The sequence below is a fragment of the Bufo bufo genome, chromosome 1 (genome assembly GCF_905171765.1).
Source record: "Bufo bufo chromosome 1, aBufBuf1.1, whole genome shotgun sequence".
Classification (NCBI taxonomy): Eukaryota; Metazoa; Chordata; class Amphibia; order Anura; family Bufonidae; genus Bufo; species Bufo bufo.
This window is the reverse complement of record NC_053389.1, coordinates 505,368,031-505,395,926: the sequence shown is the minus strand read 5'-3', so window position 1 is coordinate 505,395,926 and position 27,896 is coordinate 505,368,031. Positions and strand designations below refer to the sequence as shown.

Sequence of the window (27,896 nt, the reverse complement as noted above, 5' to 3'; positions counted from 1 at the left end):
CTCTTTTATTTAAAATAATCTTAAACGTATTTTCTTGTTAATTCTAGGGAAAAGCTATTCCTTACTTGCTGCGACTACGACAAGCACATGATGAGACTCTCCGAGCGGCTGTGAGAGAAGCCTTAGCCTTGATTGGTTACAATGACCCTGTGAAGGGCAGGGGGATTAGAGTACTCACCATTGATGGTGGAGGGACCAGGTAAGATGTGACTGGCTTTTACTACACGTAAGTAAATACAGTATTAACCCTTCTGTCAGGTGTCTGTGAGATGTCTGCTGAGCAAGGCACACAGCAATGCAATGTGAATGTTAGAGGATAGCCAGTCTCTACCCTGATGTGCACATTTGTACTCTGTAGAACATGAATCTGCCTGATTTCTCTTTCCTCTCTCTGCTGCAGAGGAGTTGTAGCTTTACAGATGTTACGGAAATTAGAAGAGCTGACCGGGAAGCCAGTGCATCAGCTATTCGACTACATCTGTGGGGTCAGCACAGGTACGTGCTAATGATGCCTCATAGCTTACTAGCACAGACATTTATTCCTCATGTTGTTAATGGCCCCTTTACACTGCTCAATGGAGCAGATGATTGTCAGGAAGGAAGCGTTCCTTCACAACAATCGCCTGCTCATCAGTGGAGGAGAAAGCTGTATTAAGATGCAGAGATCTCCTCCACAGTATGGGGAGGAGTGATCACTATTGCCATCGCTCTTCCCCATACAGAATCATTGTTTGCCGGCAGCAGAGTGTGTTTAGACGACACAATCTGCTGCCGGCAAGCAAGGATTTAGGTGACCACACGAACAGTCCTTTTACCGGATGAACGAATGTTTGGATCGTTCATCAAGTAATAGGCGGCAACTTTACACCAGCAGATTATCACTAACGTTCCTACGACCGCCTGTTAGTGAGGATCTATCCAATGTTTGGGCAGTGTAAAGAGGCCTTAACTGTTTATGGAGTCCGTGGTAAGAAAGATTAATGGTAATATACTTGCAGTGTTGGAAGCTTATAAGTGACCTAGAAATATACAATACACAGGTAAGAGGGTAGGGTGACCTACATATGGCATCAAATGCAGGCCTCTCACTAAAGGTCCATTCAGATGGGCAATGATTGGGAAGGAACTGTTCATTCCCAGTCATTGTCCGCTCGTTGGTTGCATTTACATGCCACGGGGATGAGCGATCACTACTGCAAACCTTCATCCCATACAGGTTCATTGTTTGTCGGCAGCAGGTCGGCGTTCACACAGGGTGATGTGCTGTCAACAAACAATGTTTTTAGGTGTCATCAGAGATCTCAATAATGCCTGTACAAGCGTCATGGACACCTGTTCAAGCCATTTTACTCGCTTAAAAAAAGTCTAACACGTAAGAATACGCTTTAGACTTTTCCCTGCCATTCATAAGCGCAGGGTGCGCTGTGAACGGCCCAGGTATATAACCAATAATAAAGTTCCATACAGCAAGGAGCTTTGTTTTTGGGTGGGCTGCCAGATCAATATCGTGTCCTGGAACAGTGGGGCAGCTGCAGAGAATAATAGCTGTAATTGACAGGGAAGGAGAGGCTAGCTCCCAGGCCGTTGCTGTATCAGGAGAGTAGGGGATGGAGTGGTGAGCTCTGCCCGAGGACTCGGCTCACATCCTGGGAGGTTTTTTTCTCTCTCAGGCTATGAGCTGAGCGCTGCGATTGGCCAGCGCTACAGCCTGGGAGAAGGAGACGCCGGCAGGCTCCACCCAGCTGAGCCGAACATATGAAGATACCGGAGCCTACATGTCTGTATACTTAGTTTACATTTTTTATTCTAGTGAAAGGTCCTCTTTAAAGTTTAAGCTAACAATCTGAGTTTACAAGTTTTTATAGCCTTAGCTGAATGACAGCAGTTTTTCAAATGGTTTTCAGCTTCAGTCTTGAACTATTGACTATCCATTCCCTTCACTTATACAAGTGTCTCTAGTCCTGCAAAAAACATATTTACTTAATCAGTTATCAGTGAGAGGCTAGGTTAACCATGGGCGTTGCGTTCCCTGTAACAGCGGAACACAACACGATGGAAAGTATAAGTATCGCTGCTCCTTAACTGTGCGTTGTGTGCCATATAGTGAAGCATATGAAAAGCATGCTTCTTCATGGTCACTTAACGTGTTCGTTTTGCGGTAACGTGACGCACTGCATGCATTGGCCTTTATTCTTACAGTAGAGAAGTACCGTATTTTTTGCAAAAGTGGGGAAAAAATAGCAGTGCGTCTTATGGGGCGAATGCTGCGACCGTCCGGTGAATAGGCTGAGAGGGAGGAGCGGCTGGGGGCCGGCATCTGTTTCTGTAATGGCAGCGGGGCCCGATGCAGTCACTGTATTCTACTACACCGGGCCCCGCTCACTGTAGTAAAAGGGAAACCTTTCTAACTTGTGGGTATTGTTAAAGTATTCCAATCATCTTAAATCTAGCGCTGTACTACTTACTACTAACTTCTTGGCAGTCAGGAGGCCGGGTGAGCGCTCGTAGCGTAGCTCACTACGTCACGCGCCTGCTCCGCCCACTTTATGAATGAAGCAGGCACCGGGCCTTGCTGCCATTACAGAAACAGATGCCGGCCCCCATTCACTACACAGGGACACTGTTATGGGGGGGATCTGTGGATGACACATAAGATAAGATGCTATATATGTGTCATCCACAGATGCCCCCATAACAGTGCAATCCACAGATGCCCCCACAATGATCCCCCATAACGGTGCCATCCACATATGTCCCCCATAACGGTGCCATCCACATATGTCCCCCATAACGGTGCCATCCACATATGTCCCCCATAACGGTGCCATCCACATATGTCCCCCATAACGGTGCCATCCACATATGTCCCCCATAACGGTGCCATCCACATATGTCCCCCATAACGGTGCCATCCACATATGTCCCCCATAACGGTGCCATCCACAGACCACCATTAGTTCAAAACCCACCAAAAGCACACCTTTTGGTTCAAAATATTTTTTTTCTTATTTTCCTCCTCAAAAACCTAGGTGCATCTTATGGGCAGGTGCGTCTTCTAGCGCGAAAAATACGGTAATTAATTATAACTTTTTGTGAATTGGGACATTGGGGGGCTGGGTTTTGGACCATCGCTGATCTGATATTGATGATCTATCCTGATGAAAGGTCATCAGTATTAACAGCTGCACAAACGCTTTAACATTTAGGCCTACATACTATTTATTTGAGTTACTGCAACTTTCGTACTCCTCGGCTAAAAATACTCCTCAAAAATGGTAAGAGGAGTATTATTACTCTTCTGTAAAAAAAATGTAGTGTGACGTGACCTCTGGGTGTCATATAAATGATGTATCATCACCTGACAAAATTTTTGAGTGATCGTCGGTACATTTTCACAAGGGGTTATCTGTAAAAAGAATTTCTACAAACGGATAATTGGCTCCATCCTCAGCCCGTGTAAAAGGGCCTTAAAGGGTTTCTGTCACCAGGATTCACCCTATTAAACTGACATTAGCGAAGTATATACATTATCTGGTGGCCAAATTAATTTGATTCGTTGGTGATATAGTGGTCATAAATATAATTATTATTGGTAGAACGTTTTTTTGTATAAAATATTTATTCTTCTAATGCCCCCTTGATTATTGGTGGTATCAGTGGGAATAAAGCGCTGGCCAATTAGGCAAATACTTACCACATAGGAGGATCCAGCGACGTCACAGCTCTCTCTTCCCTCTTCTCTGCGTCTGCAACGAATACTGAACGGGATGGCACAGGCGCAAGATTTCGCAGGCAGACAGGGCCGGAAGGAGGAGACCTATGCTGGCCTGGCCCTGTCAATCAAGTGAACAAGGGCGTTGAAAGAGGTGGGCGAACGGAGCCTCTAGGAGCAGGTGCATTGCCCCCTCTTCTCCTAGAGGCTAATTAGCATACAATAAAAGTTAAAATTGTGCAGTAAGGGGTGCATCCATAAGCATAAGAATAGGCTAGCTAGGGTCTGCTGACATTAACACATCGCTGATGTCAGCCAGTTTAATAGGGTTAATCCTGGTGACAGAAACCCTTTAAAGGGTTTCTACCACTTCGTTTTCACATAATTAGCTTTCAGACACTAGCGATCCGCTAGTGTCTGCTCTACCAAACAATCCTAATATAATAGCTTTTGGGGCACCCGTTTCGCTAAAAAAAGAACTTCTATTGATATGCTAATGAGCCTCTAGGTGCTATGGGGGGCGTCATTAGCACCTAGAGGCTCGGTCTACCTTCACAAAATGCCGCCGCCCAGTGTGTTCCTCCAGCCCGCCCATCTCCTCCGGAATGCGATCCTCCCTGTGAGCGTATGTATTCGGCGCATGCGCAGTGAATGTCTGACCGCTTCCCTGCTCAGACATCTCCACTGCGCCTGTTCCTCGGAGCACTATGACGTCATCGGCGCAGGCGCAGTGGAGATGTCTGAGCAGGGAAGCGGTCAGACATTCACTGCACATGCGCCGAATACATACGCTCACAGGGAGGATCGCATTCAGGAGGAGATGGGCGGGCTGGAGGAACACACTGGGCGGCGGCATTTTGTGAAGGTAGACGGAGCCTCTAGGTGCTAATGACGCCCCCATAGCACCTAGAGGCTCATTAGCATATTAATGAAAGTTCTTTTTTTAGCGAAACGGCTGCCCCTAAAGCTATTATATTAGGATTGTTTGGTAGAGCAGACACTAGCGGATCGCTAGTGTCTGAAAACTAAGTGGTAGAAACCCTTTAACCCGTCTAAGCTCCGTTGTATGTACTGGGGCACGTTTGCTATCCCAGCGTCCTGCAACGTAATTATGCAGTTGACAAAGCAAAGCTGCAATCGCACACAAAAGGAGTTCAATTACTTTATTTTTTCCTTTATATCAGTTTTTACATTTAGAGAGTCATATTAGTAATGCAGGAGTCAGTGTAGATATATTTGTTTAAGGACATGAACCTTCCTCTGACAACGCTTACAGTAAGAGATGGATGTAAATCCCTTGTTAAGCTCTTCCAGCGTCAGCCTCTCATAAAATAATTATTGCAGACTGTATGCGCTTCATCATAATGTCAGATCAGAAGCAGGGTGAAAGTCCAGATGTCTGGAGTGTGTTTTATTATAGATTAGCTGAAGGTCCCACCCCCTTAACTTTGACCTTTACAGCAGCCTTCCCCTTTAACAGTGAGTGTCACAGCACACCACCCCCTTGACAGTGACCTCCACAGGGGCCCGCCCCCTTAACAGTGGCCTTTACAGCAATCTGCCCCTTAACACTGATCTCCATAGCGGACCATCCCCTTAAAGGGAACCTGTCATCTGGATTTTGAGTATAGAGCTGAGGACATGGGCTGCTAGATGGCCACTAGCACATCTGCAATACCCAGTCCCTATAGCTCTGTGTGCTTTTATTGTGTAAAAAAACTGATTTGATACATATGCAAATTAACCTGAGACGAGTCAGAGCTTGAAAATATGACTCTTCTCTGGTCACACAAGTAAGATATGACTCTTTTATATTAAATTGCATATGTATCAAATCATTTTTTTTACACAATAAAAGCACACAGAGCTATGGGGACTGGGTATTGCGGATGTGCTAGCGGCCATCTAGCAACCCATGTCCTCAGCTCTATACACAAAATCCCAGTGACAGGTTCCCTTTAACTGTGACCTCAACAGCAGCCTGCCCTTAGGGTGGCCAGAGGTCCAGTTTTAGGCCAGACAGTCCTGCTTTTGAGGGTGGACACATTGCGGCAGGGGGCGTGTCTGGGCTCCTTCCTGCAAGAGTGACGCCCCTCTGGGCACCTTACTGGCTCATTTGCATACCAAATAAACTGAATTTTTCAGAGGATAAAAACATCTATTGCTGGAACAAAGGCACATCTTGGTACTAATAAGGTACTAATTGCTATTAGGCCATGACTTTTACTTCAATAGCAATTATCCTGGTGACAGATTTCCTTTAAAGCTCTCCTATAGCAGTGAAGAAAAATGGCTGGGTTGTTATGGAAACCTGGAGTAAAACTGTGTATGTGGAGACTAGAGGACCTGCGAGCTTCTATTGGCTGATAGTCATGTGACCAAGCTTCTATTGGCTAATGCATTTTTTGGGAATATCTCAGGAACGGTACGTCCTAGAGAGCTGAGACCAGGTCTAAAACCTTCCCGGACACCTGTTGTACCCGTGTGCCAAATCCGGCCGTTGATCAGCCCACTGCACATAACATTCAGGCAGGGGTATCGTCAGTGCTGGGAATGCATACATATAAGGTCCACAGAGCTGTGGTTTACAACTGACAGAAGAAACTGATCTTCCAAAGTCTATTCCTTTATTTATTTTTATTTTTTTTTTTTAAACTCGTTTTATTGAAAAGTAACAAAAAAGGCACGACACTTCCATATTCAGAATCAGTCCATCCCTCGCAGGGGAGGCAACATGTGACATATTATGCAGTGAAGGGTTAGGGAGCACACAAGGCATCACATTTTATCATAATGAAACAGATTCACTTCTATTGGCAAGGCAGAATCTCAAAGAGGTCCAGGGACCACAAAGCCGGGCTCTCCCGACACAGAATACATGTGAGTGGGCTGCAAAGACATAGAGGACGAGCACCAATCCCCCCATATCCTATGGAATTTCTCTGGGTGTTTCCTATGAATGTAAACAACATTTTCCATGGCAGCTGTGTGATTAACTAGTGATATCCATTGGTTGACAGTGGGTGCCCCATCTGCCATCCATCTCAAGGCTACAGCCTTCCTAGCCAGAAATAGTGTGGCGTCGAGGAACCTCCTCTGATAGTAGGACCACACCTCCTCATCTAACACCCCTAGAATGCAGATCCTGGGACACATCGGGACAGGAGAGGGGAGTATGATGGACAGTTTCTGCAGTACCTCTTTCCAGAACCTCTGTAGATAAAGACACGACCACATTAAATGCCAGAAGTCAGCGCCAGGGGTATGGCATCTGTGACACTCGGTGTGCTGGAGTCTACCCATTTTATACAGCCTGGTAGGGGACAGATAACTTCTGTGTAGTATGAAAAGCTGAGTCAATCTGTTGTTGATGGACGGGGAGACCCTAGCTGGCACTTGCAGTGCCTCCTCCCACTCCACGGCCGTTAGAGATGGTATGTTCAGCCTCCATCTATCCACCACCCCCAGGGGATGAAGAGCAATCCAGGCATTGAGTAAGTGTGTGTATAGTGCCGAAATGACACCCCTGGGGCCCTGGGACCTCAAAACACCAATTAAAGGGTAGTTCGATATCTCGGCGCCTCTGGTTCCAAACTGCGTCGCTAAAGCGTGGCGCAATTGGAGGTATCTGAAAAAGTGGACTCGGGGCATCTCAAACATCTCCTGCAGTTGCTGGAATGAGCGCAGGGTCCCGTTAACATACAGATCTTTCAACAATGTAATCCCAGACGTCTGCCACACTCTAGAGCCCTCCAAATTCACCAGGTGCGTAAACATAGGATTGTCCCATAGGGGGATTTCGTCAGGTATGTCTTTAAATGAGTGCAGCTTTGCCGCCGCCCACACTTGATTCGCTAGCTTATGCAGTGGCAGAATTTTACCAGGTACAGACCTGAGGTCCTCCAGTACAGGCCACAGGGTGGACATGTGGAGATGCTCCAGGAGGTAGTACTCAGCCCCAGGAATTGTCCCCGGGGACATCCAAGATACTATGTATTTCAGTTGGCTGGCGAGATAGTACAAGAAGAAGTCGGGCAAGGCGGCCCCCCCCTGTAGCTTAGGGCGCTGCAGTACATTGATGGACAACTTCCTTCTGGCTGTCCCCCAGACAAAGGTGGCAACTGAGGAGTGCAACTTATTGAAGAAGGTTCGGGGTATAGGCATACAGGCATGGGTGAGGAGGTACAATGCCTTGGGGAGCAGTATCATCTTGACTAAGTTGAGTCTCCCCATCACTGATAGGGGCAGTGATTTCCAAGTTTTAATCTTATCTGCGAGCATGGTCTCCAGTGGGGTGATGTTTTTGTCTATATATCCATGTGGGTCCTTAGTTATGACAATGCCTAGATATTTGAAGTGGTCTACCACAGGTAAATTATGTACCCGTGACGGCCAGCTATGGGGCCAAAGGGGCATAATGGCTGACTTTGTCCAGTTTATGTTCAGGCCCGAGAAGACCCCAAATTGTTCAATTATGGTGATGGATCTTTGTAGTGTGGTTTCAGGCTCGGACATAAATAGGAGAAGATCATCAGCATAGAGTCCCACCTTATCCACCCTTTCACCTATTGTCACCCCACGATAGGAGTCATCCTGTCTAATCCTTAAAGCGAGATGCTCAATGGCTACAGCAAACAGCAGAGGCGAGAGGGGGCACCCCTGCCTCGTCCCCCTCCGAAGTGGGAAAGACTCAGATTGCACCCCATTTACAAGTATGTTTGCTCTTGGGCTCTGGTATATAATTGCTATCCATTTGATAAACTGCGGGCCAAACCCAAAACTTTTCAGGATCTGCAACAAGAAAGGCCATTCCACAGAGTCAAAGGCTTTAGCTGTGTCTAGGGAAGCTAGCGCCCACTGTTTCTTTTCCAGAGCCCCTATTTGCGCCACTGCCTGAGCCCTTCTTACGTTGTCAGATGTCGTCCTGCCGGGGATGAATCCCGCCTGATCACCATGTATGATGGTGGTGATCACCTTATTCAGCCTGGTAGCCAGGAGACGGGTGAGTATTTTGTAATCTAAGTTCAGCAATGATATGGGTCTATAAGAGCCACATTCTAAGGGATTTTTATCCGGCTTCAAAAGAACCACTATAGTGGCATCATAGAAGGACTCAGGCAGGCGATGGCAGTCATGGGATGCCCTGTACACATCCAGGAGCCCTGGGCCCAGAATCTCAAGATACTTGCGGTACACCTCTATTGGGATCCCATCAGGCCCTGGAGCTTTCCCGGAGGGTAAGTTCTTAACCGCCAACTGGACCTCCTCAAGGGTGAAGTCAGCATCTAGCATGTCCCTTGCCTCGACGCTGAGCAGGGGGTGAGTCACTTCCGCTACATAATCTCCCAGTTGTTGACTGTCATAACCTACTGCTGATGTATATAGGTTTAGGTAGAAATTCCTAAAGCACTCCAGTATACCTTCAGTTGAATCCACCGTGTCCCCCGCGGGATCCTGGAGTCGGAGAACCGGGGGAGACGCGCTGTTATTCCTGACAATTAGCGCCAGCAGCCTTCCCGCCTGATTTCCTGCCTCAAAGGCCTGCTGTTTCTGGAAGAATAACTTCCTCTCACTTTTCTCTTTAATATGCATCATATAAGTTCTGCCTTTTTCCATCCATTCCTGCCTGTTCACTTCTGATGGGTCCAGTCTAAAAGCTCCCTCAGCTTCCTTACATCTGTTGTGCAACTCAACTTCCTTTCTCCTGGATTCCCTCTTTATGTACGAAATGGAGGACTTAAGGCACCCCCTAAGGTACGCCTTCATGGTCTCCCACAGCAATAGGTCATCTGTATGTTCCCCTTGTACCTCATAGAACATTTTCAGTTGATCCGGAATTCTGTCATAGGGAGTCAGCAGGGACAGCCAGAAGGGGTGCACTCGCATCTTCCCCCCCGCAGCGCCCGACCGCGGCAGTCTGATGTGGGCCAGTACCGGGGAATGATCTGACGGGCCCTGGGGTGCGTGTTCTATGTCCTCTAAGTCATTATACACCATAGCATTCCCCAAGATGTAGTCAATTCTAGACAGAGCACCCCTGGCGGGAGTATAGCAAGAGTACTCTCTTAGTGAGGGGTGTCGGAGTCTCCACATGTCCAGCCATCCAACCTCCGCGATCAATCGAGACAGAGGGGTGTCAGAAGCAGTTGCCGCTTCATCCCCTCGGTCCGAGTGAAACCTGTCCCGCTCCTCCTGCATCACCATGTTAAAGTCCCCCATGCATATCAAGCGTGCTGTGGGGTATTGAGCCACATAGCATAGTACTGTCTGAATGAGGGACATGCTGGCAGGCGGGGGGTTGTATAAGTTAACAATAACATGTGCAATGTTATTAATAAATCCAAAAGCACAAACATACTGTCCCTCCGGGTCAGCTACAGAATGTTTAACCTCCCATTTCACACTCCTATGTATCATGAGGGCAACCCCTCTAGCATGAGAGGTCCCGTATGCTTGAAGAGACCACTGCACCCATGGTTTTAACACTCGCCTTCCCGTCTCTGAGGTCAGATGAGTTTCCTGAAGTCCCAGAATGTGAGGGCCATGCCTCCTGATCTGTGAAAAGACGGATATCCTTTTATCCGGGGCCCCCAGGCCCCTCACATTCCAGGACATCACCTTCAGGGACCCCATAATAACCAGCTTATTGACATATATATCCGATCGAACAATGTGATACCCATCAGGCGGGCATTATCCCCCCCTCTCCCTCCCATACCCTGAGTCTCCCTTCCCGCATAGCAAAGGTGTGTCCGTGCCTGAAACAGAGAACTTTTTGTTATACTACAAACATAGTTAAACATATACTGAATCTTGTCATTTATGCTGTGGCATATCGTGGCTGTGTATTCGGGGACCTGCATGTGGTAAGGTGTTAGGTTATGCAGGTAGCCGAAATGTGCCTTCCAGGATGATAAATGTCCAAGCTGAACTGGGCCAGCAATGGCTAGTGAGAAAGAGTCATTGTGATGATAAAGTCTTTCCGGGTGATGTAGCCCAGCCTAAGCACTTTAAATGTGGAAGAGGAGAAAAACAAACGGAGAAAAACGGAAAAGGAAAGGAGTCTGTACCCATTCGGGCCACAATAAAGCGCAAGTGAATCTCACGCGCCGGCCGAAGGTGCGGCTAGCGGGTGGCATGCATGGCGCCGCAACATGTCAGCAGGCCTCTCAGGCTGCCAGTGAGAACTTACTGAATCGCCGTTGTCAGCGCGGTCGTGGGCGCTGTAGGATCCAGTCGTCCGCCTCCTTGGGATCGGTGAAGAAATGCGAGCGATCTCCGTCCACCACTCGGAGACGTGCAGGGTAGGCCATAGAGTATTGAATATTCAAGTCCCGCAGGCGTCGCTTCACCGCGACGAAAGTAGCCCTTTTCTTTTGAAGGATGGCAGAGAAGTCCGGGAAGAGTGATACACTTGCGCCGTCATGTTTGATGACTCTCTTGATCCTCGCCTGGCTGAGTATGAGGTCCCGGTCCCTCCAGTTGAGCAGTCGGGCCAGCAGCGGTCGTGGCGGAGCTCCTGGGGGAGGGGGTCTGGCCGGTACCCGGTGGGCCCTCTCAACTGTGTACGCGGCCGAAAATGGGGCCTCAGGAAACTGCTCCCTAAACCAGCGCTCCAGAAATGAGGCCGGGTCCGGGCCTTCCGCCCTCTCCGGCATGCCCAGGATTCTTACATTGTTGCGCCGAGCGCGATTCTCTAAATCGTCGCATTTCTGCTGCCACAGGCCCACCGATCTCTCCACCTCCTGCAGACGGACGTTCATGGGTCTGGTGAGGTCTTCCAAGGCGGAGACCCGATCTTCCGTTTGACGCGCCCGCTCCCGGAGCTGCTGGACATCCTGGCGTAGTAGGCCCAAGTCCACTCTCACCTCCTCTATTTTGCCCGTGAGGGAAGACTGGCAGGCGGTTATCGCCAGGAGGAGCTGATTCGAGACCGCTTTCAAGGTGGGTTCAGGATCAGCAGAGTCCTCGGGTGGCAGTTGCGCAGCAGCTTGACCGCGAGTCACCGCGGCGCGCGGGGTAGAGGGCGCCTGGTCGCCATGTTGGGCCTCGTTCCTGGCATACTCTTTCAGCTTGTCTGCCGCCGTTTGAGCCTTGCTAGGACCCATGTCTGTGTTCCTTGGCCTCCTCCGTCTCCTCTGCACTTGCCACTCGGTACTTGGGGCAGTCAGCTTGGCAGGATTACTCAGGATTAAGTATGGGGCACGGAGCGACTCTCAGATGCGTGCGCTCATGTCGGCAGTTAGCCACGCCCCCCATTTATTTTTATTTTTAACACAGACTGGAAATACAGCCATATATAAAAGGTCCATACTAGATACATACATATACACTATATGGGCAAAGCTATTGTGACATCTACACATTAGACCCATGGGAGCTTTTATGACCTCTCATTCTAAATCCATAGGCATTAATATTGGTTGTTCCATCCTTTGCAGCTAAAACAGCTATCAGTCTTCTGGGAAAGCTTTCTACAAGATTTGGGAGTGTTGCTGTGGGAACTTTTGCCCGTTTATCCCGTAGAGCATTTGAGATGGTCAGACACTGATGCTGGGCGTGAGGGCTTGGCTTGCAATCTTATTCCTAGTTCATCCCAAATGTGTGTTTAATGGGGCTGAGGTCAGGGCTGTATGTGGGTCAGCCAAGTTCTTCCACACCACCTTGCTTTGTACACTGGGGCACATTCATGCTGGAACAGAAAAGGACCTTCCCCAAACTGTTCCCACAAAGTTGGAAGCATACAATTGTCCAAAATGTCTTGGTATGCTTACGATTTCATTTAACAGGGGTTGTCCCATGAAAATATTCCACGTTTTTCAAACCAGCACCTGGATCTGAATACTTTTATAATTGCATGTCATTAAAAATTTAGCATAACCGCTGAGTTATTCAATAAAATGTATCAGTATTATATCTATGTCTGGCTCAATATGATGGCCGCACATGTCATGTGATAGGGATAAATCTGCAGCAGAATGGACACGCCCCCTGAGCTGTGATAGGTAGAGCATGGACACGCCCCCTTAGCTGCAGCAGAAAAGACACTCCCCTTGAGCTGCCAGCTGGATATAAATCTAGCAGAGCAATGAATGGGGAGATCTCTGGATCCATGTGAGGTACAGGGCTGGTTCAGAGATCTCCTCATGTACTATATGATGTCTTTTCATGTGATAACCCCTTTAACTGGAATTAGGCCAACTCCTGAAAAACACCCCCATAGCATTATCCCTTCTCCTCCAAATTTTACAGTTGACACAATGCAGTCCGGCAGTTAACATTCTGCTGGCATTCACCAAACCCAGACTTGTCCATCACACTGCCAGATATAGAAGTGTGATTCATCACTCCACAGAAGATGTTTCCATAGAGTGATGGTGTGCTTTCACCCCATCCAACGCTTGACATGGTGCTTGGTGATGTAAGGCTTGCCTGCAGCTGCTCATCCATGGAAACCCATGCCATGAAGCTCTCGGAGCATCTTGTGCTGATGCCAGAGGAGGTTTGGAGCTCTGCAGTTATGGAGTCAGCAGAACGTTGGCGTTGACTCTGCACCTCAGTACTCAGCGACCCCCGCTCTGTAACTCTGTGGGGTCTGGCACTTCATGGCCGAGATACTGTGCTTCCTAAATGCTTCCACTTTACAATAATACCACTCATAGTAGATAGTGTGATATCTAAGAGGGAAGAAATTTCCTAAACTGGCTTGTTGCAAAGGTGACCTCCTATTACAACACCAAATTCAGTGAGCTCTTTAGAAGGAGCCATTCTTTTACATATGCTTGTGTAGGTAGACTGCAATGCTAGGGGCTGGATTTTATGGACCTCTGCGTCATATAGTTACAATCTCTGTCCTGTATCATGTCTACAGATGAGCAAAGTTTTGAAAAATTAGATTCAGCAGCTTCACTGAAGTTTGACAAAAATTTGATTAATTCCGAATGAATTTGTCATAAATCTCATTCAGCCTAGAAGTGCACCCTTCTCACGGCCGTTAAAAACGGTAATACTCTAGTGCAGTATGGCCTTTTTGGTAAAAATAAATAAAAATGACTCACCTTATCTACTTGCTCGCACAGAGGCAGTCCGCTCCTCCCTTGGTTGAAAAAGACCTGCTGAAGGACCTGCGCTGAACGTGATGACGTCATGCTCCCATCATTATCACGTGGTGACGTCATCGTCACCATGTGATCACGCTGGGAGCGCACGGTGACGTCATCACACTCGGACTGCCGCGAGCAAGTAGATGAGGTATTTTTTTTTTTATTTCCATTCTGTTCAACTCCAGCCACCATTTTAGGAAAAATTATTCGTTACCACAAAGCGCAAGGAAATTCGGTTTTCTTTGGAATCAAATTTTTTCTAAAATTTGAACTGAATTCCACTTCGGATGTTTCTCTTCACTCAACACTAATTTTATCACCTTACTTACCAATAACAAAAAAGAAGAGAAAAAAAAAAACCCGCCTAATCAAAAAATGTCCGTTATGTCCGTTCTCCACTATGAGCTTCACAGATATGATGCCTATGGACATTGGCTGCATTTTGTACCATAAACTGTGAGTGTGTATATTTATTTATTTATTTTTTACAGTTTTTGCTACATATCTTTTAAAGAAATGACTGTATTTGGAAGCTGCAGTACTGTTCTTGGGGGAACTGCGTTGTGACCAGTTTCCTCATATACATCTGTTACACAAATCATTCCTTTTTCAAGTGGGAGCAATTCGGGATATGAAGGCGAGCAGCAGTGAGGAAGTGAGATTTGCCTTCGGCACATCACAGCAGTTTTTCGTCTACCCCTGAATGAATATAGGCACTGTATTCCGATGATGGCGCTGGAGCAGTAGCTGCAAGGAGATTGATTTCCCTATTGATGCCCTCTCTCTGCTGCCCAAAATGCTCCTGTTCTGGTACTCATTTGGAGTAATGGCTACATATTGGGTAATGGATCATTGCAATTATAGCTCCAAAGGCAGAGCGTTACTTTATGCAGAAGATGGGCACCCCAATTAATAATGTAGTATGTCAGGGGAAAGTATAAATGGCGACTACACCATACGCAGTGTAATGTGTTTTCATGGGGTATTGGTATAGAAAACGCAAGCAATATCTGCTTCATTCCTATGGCAACATAGAATTTGTGATAGGCCTATAAATAGCTGCTAATATTTTATTAATGCAGAATATTTTGGCTGCACACTCGTGCGATGTTCTACTTGCGCGTGCGCACTAGATGGCAGTATAATAGTACTCTTTTCTAAATATTTTCAGCCTTTTTTCAGTGCAAGTGATCCCAAGAGCCATGACCAATGCTTTTGACGTGCCCTTTGGAGCTAATCATGGAGAATATTACCAAATGTATCTCCCCATTAACAGGTTTTTATGGAATTTCTGAAAATATTTTGAGCCATCATTTTTTGAAAACGCTTAATAACTGGTAGGTGGAGATATATGATAAAGTGCAGTTTGATGGGATTCTATTTTATTTAAATATTTTTTAATCTCCTTTAATAAAAATTGTTTTTGCCTATGGGAATGTAAAGCGATAGGCCATAGTATAGTCAGCTACTGTGCCTTTCTCATCCAGGGGCTGATCATACAGGGATAGATTCTTTGACTTGTACGTTCCATGTCATGATGTTTTCATGCATTTTCGGGCATGTTATACAGTATTATACTTCAATATGTCTTCCTTACTAGGGGCCATACTGGCGTTCATGCTGGGGTTATTCCACCTCCCACTTGATGACTGCGAAGAGATGTACCGTAAATTAGGAAATGATGTCTTCAAGCAGAACGTCATCGTTGGAACAGTTAAAATGGGCTGGAGCCATGCCTACTATAATAGTGAGATGTGGGAAAAATTGCTGAAGTAAGTATGCAGCACCAGATGACACCTGCCTGCTATGTAATAAGATGGTTATCGTCACTGTAGAGGGAACACCAAAAAATAAAGCCTATTTAGGCTAATAACCTTAACTTTTACTATCGTCAATTAAAAGTACTCCTAAGTATAAGTGAATGTGAGCTATAAAGAAAGGGTTAAAACTAACTAATGCTCTGTCAGTTCTGTAGCAGGTTCCCTGTAATTGTAATGTCGGCCGGGGGTGCACTCCCCACGCCGGCACACACTTGAACTCTGTATTCACTGATTAGTGCAATACCGTCCGATATGTAGTGTACTATGGATGGTTCTGTGTGGGAACCAATGTTCACTCTTGTGTGTACTCCACTAGTATTATGCTGCACTCATTATCAGAATCTAAAACTCTAAACCTGCCCCCCAACATGTTAGGCTGCATTCACACGTCTGTGTTGTGTTGCGGACCCGCAAATTGCGGGTCCGAAACACACCGGCCCGTCACCCCCATAGAAATGCCTATTCTTGTCCGCAAGCTGCGGACAAGAATAGGACATGCTCTATCTTTTTGCGGAGCTGCGGACCCAAAGATCGGGGCCGCGCACCGCAAATGCGGATGCGGACAGCACACTGTGTGCTGCCCGCATCCATTCAATCCCCATAGAGAATGAATCGGTCCGCACCCGTTCCGCAAAATTGCGGAACTGATGCGGACCCATTTTGCGGACGTGTGAATGGAGCCTAACGCCAGCTAATCTGGCTTCATCAGGGGGTAACGGACAGACTGTTACAGAACTGACAGAGCATTAGTTAGTTTTAACCCTTTCTTTATCGCTCACATTCACTTATACTTAGGGGGAGTACTTTTAATGGAAGATAGTAAAAGTTAAGTGTTAATATCCGGGACAAGTGAGGTATTAGCCTAAATAGGCTTTATTTTTTTTGGTGATTTATAGAAACCCTTCCCGGATCGGGTCATAAGTATTTATTGTGTGGCTCACAATGTAGAGGGAACACAATACATTATTGTAGATACAGTTGGGGCCTTTTTCAGATGTGGAGGAAATTTTCCAAAGCAAATTTGCATCCAAAGTCACATCTGCTACATATAATCAGACTTTGCAGCAGACCTTGGATTATAACCACCTTATGAGTGAGGTTTTGTAAAATCCATTAGCTAGCATTGTAAATGAAGACTGAAGGATTTCTCTTCTTGTTTATTAGTCACCATTAAAACGTCCTGTCGATGGTTACGTGCTTCTGCATCTTTCGGACCTGTCTGGTCCTTGGTCATAGCGTAGCACTGTGCTGTGGTACAGGCTTCTAAGATCCTTAACATATTCACCACACCTAAACCGTGGTGTACAGTTCTAATACATGAATACATTTTCTTTTTCTAGTCAAGTAACCACTCATTTCCACACCATTAGCTGATAAGGATAGGGGAGCTGCAGTAGATGTACTGGCTCTACCACTATACTCCACGAGATAAAGAATGAAAATAGCTACCACTACCCTGCTCGCTAACATATTTACTCGCTTATATAGCACTACTATATTCTACAGCACTTTACAGACATTAGCGTCAAACTGTTCCCAATGGGGCTCACAATCTAAGGTCCCTATCAGTATGTCTTTGGAGTGTGGGAAACACGGGGAGAACATACAAACTCCACGCAGATGTGTTGGATTCCAACCTAGGACCCAAGGACTGTAAGGCAGCAGTGCTAGCCGCTGAGCCACACCTTTACTACAAAAACGAATTATTAAAAATATTATCCACTACCTTCCACTCCACATAATGGAATTGAGCTACAAACAATCCACTATTGGAATCAATAAAGATCTACACGCATCTCAAGAATATTAACATTAAATGAAATGTGAATCTTACTATGATCAATCAGGATTCTAGTCAGTCCTCATCCTGCTTGAGGTAGGTGTCATCCAGACAGTAGTCCATAAACCATTTTTAAGGTCTAATGAGATTAAAAAAGAATGCAGATGGAGCTTTTAACGTATATTTGTAGCGATGCCCACAGATCCGCGACGGCTGTTAGGGTGCTTGTTTTGTTTCCACCACTCCTCTGAAGTCTACAGGGACGTCTTACAGTTCTGTAAAGGGAGCTGGTAGTAATCAAACTTCCAATGCATTTCGGAAACTTTGGTTTCCTTCCTCAGGGACATTTCACATCAAATAACCTTCAAAGGATAGCAGGATTATCATACCCTGCCCAAGACAATTGGGAATTCAGTGACCCCCTACAGCAAAGAGAAAAAGTAGTCTTGGGGAATCCCAAATCACTAATGCAAGTAGAATCTTTTTTTTTTTTTACCTTTTAGAAAATAGAAGATGTGTCATACCCTAGGTATACATTCCACAAAAAATAGGAAATTTCTAAATCTGGCAGCTGAAAGGAAGAAAAACATTCAAGACTTTATGTTCTGCAATACATAAGGTGTTATTTTTGCTATTAGTTGCCCTTGTAAAATGGTGTATGTTAGGTAAAACTAAAAGTCCTCTTAAAAATGGATCCAAGAACACCTAAGAACATCCAAAAAGGATCTCTGCAGCATCCTGTATCTAAGCATTATTCTGAGCAACATGGACGGAAAGTGGAAGGTATGGACTGAGCTACCAGCCAGAGCAGGTTTGTGGGCACTGCTACCACTACAGATGAAAAGCTCCATTTCCATTCTTTTTGAATATCACTACAGCATCAGAAGTCTATTGACTATTGTCTGGATAACACCTACCCTAAGCAGGATAGTAAGAGCCACATTTTATTTAATTTTAATGTTCTTGAGATGTGTGTAGATCTGTCATGATGGGTAGGGAGCAGTGCAGCCCTGTACTCCTCCTGCACCATTGTCCCTACCTACTTGCACAGTCTGCCCTAATGGCGGCCCCAAACTTGATAATGGTCCCTGACTTGACTAAGTACAGGGGCCTAAACCTAATGGGGTAAAAGAGTAGTCAAAACCAGACAGGGAAAACCAGGACCAGATCAGAATTCAAAAGCTAAGTCACATACACAGCAGAGTGAAACCAGGCAATAACATCAGAGACAAATTCAGCAGGCAAAGGCAATTAACTAAACCGTGTCTAATATCAAGCAATGTCGAATAACAAGCAGAGTCAAATACCAGGTCACATTAAAGGAAAATCTGAATACAGTGGCAAAGTCAGAGAAACAGACAAAAGGTCAGCAATCCAGTAACGAACACAAAACTAGCTAGTGAGGCAGGAATACCAACCACAGGCAACTGTGGCAAGCAGCTGCCTGTTTTACAAAAAACAATACGTTGTTTTTCCTTGCTTTATCCACCATGTGGAATCAGTGTACAACAGTAACCGTAGAAATATCAACACACAGTTTTATCAAGTATCTGTACATAGCGTGTACACATGTTAAAACAAATATTTGAAACAAAGAATTACAAATATCTTAACCCCCCCAAAACCCCTCCCCCCCACCCTACCCTAACACCCCCCTCCCTGACAACTAGTCTTGACCTTCACGAGCCTATATAACCACGTGGGTATGAGATAACCAATCACTCCACATTTTATCAAACTTCTGAGGACACCCTCTCTTCACATACACCCCTTTTTCAAGTATCATCATGTCATGCACCTTCCGTTCAAACTCACTAAGTGTAGGCGGACTTCCCTGGATCCACCTCATAGCCACCAGTTTCCTGGCCACATATAGCAACCTCCCCACAGCTACCTTGACCGATTCAGTCCCTCCAATCTCAGACACATACCCCAATACACACACCTTAGGGTCTTTTTGAATTCTCAATGTCATTCTGCTATTAATCATATTTCTTACATCCTCCCAATAATTACCAATTACTGGACAAGACCACAGCATATGCAACAAATCCGCACCATCTTCCATACACTTTGGACACTTGTCATCAATACTTACTCCAACCTTTTTTAGAAACACCGGTGTTTTGTACACTCTATGTATAATAAATAGTTGGGACAGTTTGCCCTGTTCGCTCAAGGACACTTTGGGGACCCCTTCCAAAATATCTTCCCACTTATCTTTAGACATAACCCCCACGTCAGCCTCCCATTTTTTCATTCTTGAGAGCGGAAACCCTTCCAGGAATTTTCCAGTAAAAGAGCATACAACTGTGATATCAGCCCTCTTTCCCCCCCCCCCCTGTCGGGAGAACAAGCTTATGAACCACCTCCATTTGAGCTATCTCACATCCTTTCCGCAGTGTGACCTCAAGGGCATGCCTCATTTGGAGATATTTATAGAACCACCCCCTAGGAATATTAAATTCCTGCTGCAGGTTTTGAAATGACTTACATATCTTGTCCTCAATTAATTGGCCAATTCTCGTCACTCCATAAGTTTCCCAATTCCTAAGTCCTGGTATGGCAAAAAATTCGGGCAACAGATGATTCTTTCCAATAGGGGAAAGTTCACTAATTCCACCTGCACCTCTTAGCTGCTTCACCTTTGCCCAAACTTTTTTCATAAGTTCAATAAGAGGGAGTTTTTCCCTCCCAGCATGCATTCCTGAGCCTTCCAGAATGCCCATGAGGTCCCGACTGCCCAGCCAATGCTGCAATATCTGCCCAGTCATATCCGGTGCTTGTAAATCAATCCATCCCTTGAAATGCTGACATTGGGAAGCCAGAAAATAAATCCATGCATTAGGGACAGCCAGGCCCCCTTCCGACTTAGGATACTGCAATGTCTCCAGTTTAATCCTAGCCTGCCCATATTTCCAAGTAAGATCCCTAAATCTAGAGTGAATTTTCTTGAATCTATCCAGGGGGATCCATACGGGAGCATTATTCAGTACATAGAGCAACTGGGGCATCATAACCATTTTTAAAAGGTTAACTCTACCTACCACCGAAAGAAAGAGTCTACACCATGACCTCACTTTAAGCCTGAAATTAGCCAGCAATGGGGACAGATTAAGGTCTTCAAAATCCGATAGTCTCGGTGTTATATACAGTCCCAGATATTTAAATTTATCCACCCAAGGCACCAGGCTATCTACTTGTCTGCCTGACAGGGCCTGCCCATCAATTGGCATCAAAGAGGATTTTTGCCAATTTATTTGAAGTCCAGAGAAGCCACCAAATCTGTCAATCAATGCCATGGCCGCATCCAGGGACGCACCAGTATCGCCCATAAAAAGCAGAGTATCATCAGCGTACATAGCCACTTTATTGTGCAGCCCACCGTATCTAAACCCCTCTATATTTGTTGATAAGCGGATATGCGCCGCGAGCGGCTCTATTGCGAGAGCAAACAATAAGGGCGACAATGGGCATCCCTGTCTGGTGCCCCTGGCAAGAGCAAAACAATCTGACAGCCCTCCATTAGCTCTAATTCTCGCCTTAGGACTAGAGTACAGGACCTTTACCCACTGAATGAACCGCGCTCCAAAACCCATGGTTTTCAAGACCCCCCACAAGTAGCTCCATTCCACACTATCGAACGCGGCGTCAAGAGCAAGCAAGGCCCTGTCTCCACAATTATCCGCCGGGATATTTAAACTAGCATACAGCCTACGGAGATTAATAGCCGTCGATTTCCCAGGCATAAAACCCGTCTGGTCCGGGTGTACTATAGACAGAATTACTTTGGACAGCCTGTTCGCCAACACCTTCGCCAGGAGCTTAACATCAGCCGTGAGGAGCGAAATTGGTCTGTAGGAATCCGGTATTTTAGGATCCTTCCCAGGTTTAGATATAACCACAATTATAGCTTCCTGCATCGAATGTGGTAACGAACCTGCCTCCAATGAGTGCTCAAGCACCTTAAGTAATTCAGGAAGTAATATCCCTTGCAGCTTTTTATACACCTCTACTGGGAGGCCATCAGCTCCAGGCGCCTTACCATTCGCCATACCCCCAAGCGCAGCCTCCAGTTCCTCCAGTGAAATCGGCTCTTCCAGCCTTACTCTATCCTCCTCTGACAGCATCGATAACTGTGCCTCCCCTAGGAAATCATTAAGAGCCTCCTCAGAACTAGAGCCGGTGGAAGCATATAGAGATACATAAAAGCTTTTTAAAATATCTAATATTCCTTTCGTGTCCTGGCTACTATTCCCCCTGTCATCTCTCAGTTCCTGAATACAAGAGGAGCCTCTCTGAGCCTGTGAAACCACCGACAACAGATGACCCACCTTCTCACCTTCTTCAAAGGATCTCTGACGATAAAAACTTCTCTTTCTCTCTGCGGCCTGCACTAAATGACACCTTAGCTGCTCCTGAGCTACCGCCAGCGCCTCACTATTAATCAGGGTGGGGGATCTACCAAACTCTCTCTCCGCCTCAGCCACCAGTACATGCGCCTTAACATCCGCCTCCCTAGACCTAGATTTATGCTTGTTAATTTCTTTCATCAAGACTCCCCTCAGGAATGCTTTCATGGCGTCCCAAACACCCGGAACCGAGGCCGTCCCTGTATTGATAGCAAAAAATTCCTTAATTTCAAGGGAGATCCCGGACAGATCACCCAACACATTTAGCCAATGTGAGTTACACTTCCATAGCCTCGGTCCCTGTCTGAGCACCCCCAGGCACAAGTCTATCTGCACCAAAGAATGGTCAGACAACGACCGAGGATGATAGACAACATCCCCAACCAGTGGCAGCATTATATCATTAACAAGAGCCAAATCAATACGCGATAACGAATGGTGCGCGGCAGATCTGCACGAGAATTCACGCTTATCAGGGTTACGCAATCTCCATACATCATGCACACCTATTTCACCCATAATATTTCTGAGAGCCACACTCCCCGGTAAACCCCCTGCTCCTTCCACCCGGCATCTATCTAGGGAGTCATTCAGCGTGCAATTAAAGTCCCCAACCAATAGCCACGGCAGCCCAGGGAAGTCCGCCACAAAGTCCATGATCTCTCTTATCAATGGGGATGCAAATGGTGGGGGCACGTACAGACACCAGCACCACCTGTATTCCATCCACCTTACACACAACACACACATATCTACCATCCGCGTCCACACATTCCTGCATATGTTCATACCTAATGCTACTATGCACAATAATACTAACCCCTCTAGAGTGAGAAGAATGAGTTGAATGTAACGCATATGTCACCCAATTTTTACTCATCCAGTGTAGATTTTCTCCAATCAGATGCGTTTCCTAAAGACAACATATAGCCGGCTGAAACCGCCCCAAGTATTGAAAAACACACTGTCTCTTTCGTGCATCTGCCATTCCTCTCACATTCCAACTTAAAACTCTAATCACCTGTGACATGGTAGAACTCCAGACCATACTTGGATCTCACACCCCACTCCAACTCCCTCAGCTCATATTTCAAGACCGTATCCCTTCCCCCCCACTCACTACCCATCCTCCCACGCCCCTCCCTCCCTTTCCCAATCAGATTTCTATAACTGGGGAACATTGTCCCTTTGATATCAACCTCACACATTAAAACAGGGCCATCTGAGAGCAACTTACCCCCCAACATATAATAATCATAACAGATTATAACAACATCCCTCAGGTAGAGAATCCTCCCCACATCTGAGAAATACATTTTTCACTCTCAGCAACCTACTCCCTCCACAGGATCTACCTTGTGGTAGCATTACATAATACACTTCTTAACTGGTGCAACATTTATAGCAACCTTAGAGTGCAAATGCAAATATAAAGTGAACATAAGAAACTATATCTTAGCCTCCTTCAAGTGTTCAGGGCCCCACTTCTCAATTGCCGCTCGTGGACGTCCAGCCACTGCGCCGCCTCCTCCGGATCTTCAAAAAATCTGGTGGATCCCAATGCCACCACACGCAGTTTAGCAGGAAACAACATAGCATATTGAACTTGTAGACCTCTCTCAGCCTTTTTCTTTATGTCCATAAATCTGCTTCTCCTCCGCTGCACTTCATTGGAATAATCCAGAAATATGGACACTTTCCCCCCATTCAGGACCATCTCCTCATTGTCCCTTGATTGCCGCAGGATAGTGTCCCGGTCTTTAAAATGCAGGATCTTCGCCAGTATAGGACGAGGAGGTCTGCCTGGCGGAAGCGGCCGCATGGGGACTCTGTGCGCCCGCTCCACCGCATACAGGGAAGATAGACCTTTCTCATGAAATAGCTGATTCAACCATTTTTCCACAAACTCTGTAGCGTTATCCCCCTCCGTCTTTTCTGGCATTCCCACAATCCGCAGGTTGTTCCTTCTGGACCTGTTCTCCAGATCATCTGTTTTGGCATATAAAGCAGCTATGTCCTTAGCAGTTGTTTTTGCCGCCATTTGCAGAGGCCGAACATCATCTTCTATAGTAGACACCCTCTTCTCCAATTCAGAGGTGCGCTCAGAGATCTTGTGTAGGTCGTGCCTAATTATAGACACATCTGACCTCAGGCTACCAACTTGCACAGAGAACACCTTCAGGTTACTGTTACAGCTGGCCACAGCAGCCATAATATCTTTTCAAGTGGGCTCTTCATTAGCCGCAGCTTTGGGGCCTACCGCGCTTTTAGAGGAGGTATGTGCGTCTGTCTCCTTTCCCTCTGCCCAGTCGCCCACACCGGTATCTGCGCGGGCAAACTTGCTCAGCTTTGCGGCCGCACTCTGGCTCAGCTTTGACTGTAAGGCCGGCCCCTCTTCCTCCTCGGCGCCATGCTGGCTCACCTCTGGCCTGTCGGATCGCGGCCCCGTGCTGGACTTTCTCGGCATGTCGGAGCTCTCAGAATCACCCCCGCACTCTCCGGTCTCCTCTCACCCACCAGGTAAGGTAAAATAATCGAATCAGACGTTGCTACCACTCTAATGATCAGGATGCCGGCAGGAGCTGTGAGCGGTGCGACTTACTCCATGCGCTCTCAGACCACGCCCCCCTTGTTCCTCCTTTTTAATGTTGCTTGTTTTAATGGGTCCTCCAGGCATTGCTACTTTAAGGCCTAGTTAGTTACACAGGTCGGCAATGTAGGGCAGATAATAATGAAGAATTACATCCTTTAACCTATCACCAGGGAGGAATATAGAAATGGTTTATCATGCATGATTCATGAGAATTCCATGAGAAGGAGATCGGATGTGATCAGAAAGTAAGTGGAAGTCAGATTGCAGCATAGATACAGATATTTCTTTCTTTTAAATCCTTGTTTTATTATTACGTTTGTCAACACGAAGAGACAGGGTCCTAAAGTGAAAAAGACCCCTTTTCCATCAAACGTAATGATTTATGAAACCTGCACTGTAAGGGTAGGTCTATGTGGGTCAGAATTGCTTTGGATTTTAGTGTATAATCCACAACAGAATACAGTAGGCCCACAAGTGACCTTTTACACATCTTATCCACCTGCTGTGGACATGTACCACACAGAAATTGGTCTGCAGTGCAGATTTTTACATTTTCTGCATTTTCTTTATGGATTTTCCCTTTAGTTTTCATCCCTTTTCATTTAGCAGTAGTGAAATGGTCTACAATATCCACATGTAACACGAGCGGATTTTCTCGATTACGTTGTGTGATCTGCTGTGGATTTGTAGAATGACATACAACCAATGTATATATCCTGTGTTACTATTCTATTCTACCGTATGAAAAGCCTCCAGCAGTATAACAGAGCTGTCCTTAACTTGCCCCCCTCTATTGATAATAAGATGATCCTTATCATCCTGGGCTGTATATGCAGCAAGGCTGTCAAGTGAGCCGCAGACAGCAGGAAATAATTTAGTATGACCAGTGTGAAAAATGCAATATCATATTTTTTATTTGGATAGTCATATCAATGGCACAAGAAAATGCCCAAAAAATATTTTATAATACAAAACGTCATATAAATGTGTTTTTTGGACGATTTATGTTTTCATGAACTCTGTATTGTTCTGGTAGTAGTCGTGTTTTGTTTTTCATGTTCATAAGTTGTATTTTTTCTTTCTAAAAGGGAAAAAATGGGCTCTGACCTTCTTATTGAGACTGCAAGAAATCCTTCATGTCCTAAGGTAATTACGGCAATGCTCGGTGGTTGTTGTGTGACAGAATTGTTTATCTATAGCTTGTTTTATAAAACATCTTCTGAAATCTCTGTTTTAGTAACTACTGTATTTTTTGCCCTATAAGAGGCACCTGCCCATAAGACGCACCTAGGTTTTAGAGGAGAAATATAAGGAAATCTTTTTTTTTTAAATGAGACCTCAGATGAGACCCCCAAAGTTAATTAGACTTCAGCTCAAACCCTCAATGATTAACATTGGGTGTCTCATCTCAGGTCTCATTGAGGGTTTGAGCTGAGGTCTAATTAACAATGGGGGTCTAAGCTCAGGTCTAAATAACATTGTGGGTCTGATTGGCGGTCTGAGCTAAAACTTGATTAACATTGGGTGTCTCATCTGAGGTCTCAAATTTTAGCTCAGACCGCCAATCAGACCCACAATGTTATTTAGACCTGAGCTTAGACCACCAATGTTAATTAGACCTCAGCTCAGACCTGCAATCAGACCTCAGATCAGACCCCCAGTGTTAATTAGACCTCAGCTTAGACCCCCATCAGACTCAGACCCCAATCAACTCAGCTCATCTCTCCTGTTCAGGACGCCGCCACCACTCCTGGTGTCCAGTGCTCTTCCTGTGCTGTGACCTGACCTTGCACGGTGCGAGGTCACAGAACACGTCTACATCCTCAAGCTGTGTGCAGGTCACAGCACAACTTGCGGGGGCAGCAAAAGAAGACCAGGGAGCAGTGAGTAAAGCCAGCACAGGGAGCGCTGTATTCACTGCTCCCCGGTCCTGCTGTACTAATGAGTGCTTCCATAATGGAATCACTGATTGGTATTTACTCTACAAGGCACACTGACATTTTTCCCCAATATTGGTGGTCTTATAGGAAAAAGATACGGTTATTATGTTTTTAACAGTGTTATTTTGTGTTTTTTCTCAGTTTTTATGATTATTTGGTTTGGTCTGATTTAACTATTATGATGGTTCTGGTGTAAAATGTGAAACCAGGCCAGTGCTACCAACATTTCACAACTAAAACAAATTATTACCATGTGAGCCATGTGAGGGTTTTCTTAAATTTGTTAGTGATGCAGATAGTTTTTTTGATAGCTGTGTCACATTTACATCAACTGCTGACATTTGTTAAGTGTGTTCCTGAAGGTCATTTGTTCCAGTATTTATTACATTCAGGTTACATGAGTAGGGTTATTGGCTACGCTCGGGTCCACTACCCCATCATTTAGCTAACTAACCTTCCCCATTTCCTCTCCCAATAACCACACACAGCCACTGTTTGGATTAAATCGGCCACAGCAGCCGTCTTTTATTAAATAATATAAATAACATGAATAAACATAACACTTGATATAACAATGACATATATATATATATATAAATATATACATGTCTAACTGACGAGGGGGGTCCTAGAAGCCGCCTAACTGCACCTTTAAACGACCACAAACCACCACGGCAATTCCATCTTGCCCCCAGCCGCGTACCACAAGCTCGGGGACACCAACTGACGGACGCCATACCAAGCCAACCAGGTGCCCCAACTCTGAGAGTCCAGCCCCACCATTGAGGCCCTCTCATTCACCGTTACCATCCAGTAGCCCCAGCTTCTATGACCTCCCCCCGCCAACAACGCGCAGCTTGACAGCCCTTAAGCTCGCGCGTTCCGCCACACCCGGAGGGCTGTTTCAATACCTCCCTGCAAGTCCAGTGACCACAAATCAATGCCCACCGCATTGAGGTGGACTCCATCCTGTCTCCAAAAGCCTCCTGTTCCTGCTTCCAACTCGGGGTGCCTCACCACCACCGCCCCATGTTTGGCACAGAACCGCCCAATCACCCTGTTCAGCTTAATCCTAGCCTTATTCAGCCTTTTCAACCGATCTCGCCTCCCTCCAGACCTTCCTGGGGACAATGTCCGACCACACAGTGACAACTGACGGGAAGAGGGACCACAAACGCAAAAAATCAAAACGTATATCCCTGATCAACTCTCTGCAAGGTCGGACCCCTAGGTCATTTCCCCCAACATGCAACACCAAGATATCTGGGACTCTATCTAACCTGGCTTGCCGATGAACCTCCTGCAAAACACTACCCCACACCATACCTCTGCGTCCGATCCATCTTACTATGGCTGTCCCCCGATCAAACCCCAGCTGCCGCCCATTCTGCCGAACATCCGCTCGTAATGCCCCCCAGAACACGAACGAATGGCCCAGGATCCAAACTAATAACGGGGCATCACCTGAAAAAAGAACGAGACAAACATGGTTAGACACAGCCTTAAACTGCCCCTAAACGCACATACAGCCGAAAA

At 46.0% G+C, this 27,896-nt stretch overlaps 1 protein-coding gene across 1 annotated transcript in view; it reads left to right on the top strand.

Annotated features, from left to right (window-relative positions):
- The window catches only part of PNPLA8 (patatin like phospholipase domain containing 8), a 107,233-nt gene that overhangs the window by 23,082 nt on the left and 56,255 nt on the right, over positions 1-27,896 (top strand). The window contains exons 4-7 of the mRNA XM_040410925.1: positions 48-199; positions 401-495; positions 15,416-15,587; positions 25,509-25,566. Coding sequence (XP_040266859.1) covers positions 48-199; positions 401-495; positions 15,416-15,587; positions 25,509-25,566 — 477 coding nt within the window. The remainder of the gene's footprint in view (positions 1-47; positions 200-400; positions 496-15,415; positions 15,588-25,508; positions 25,567-27,896) is intronic.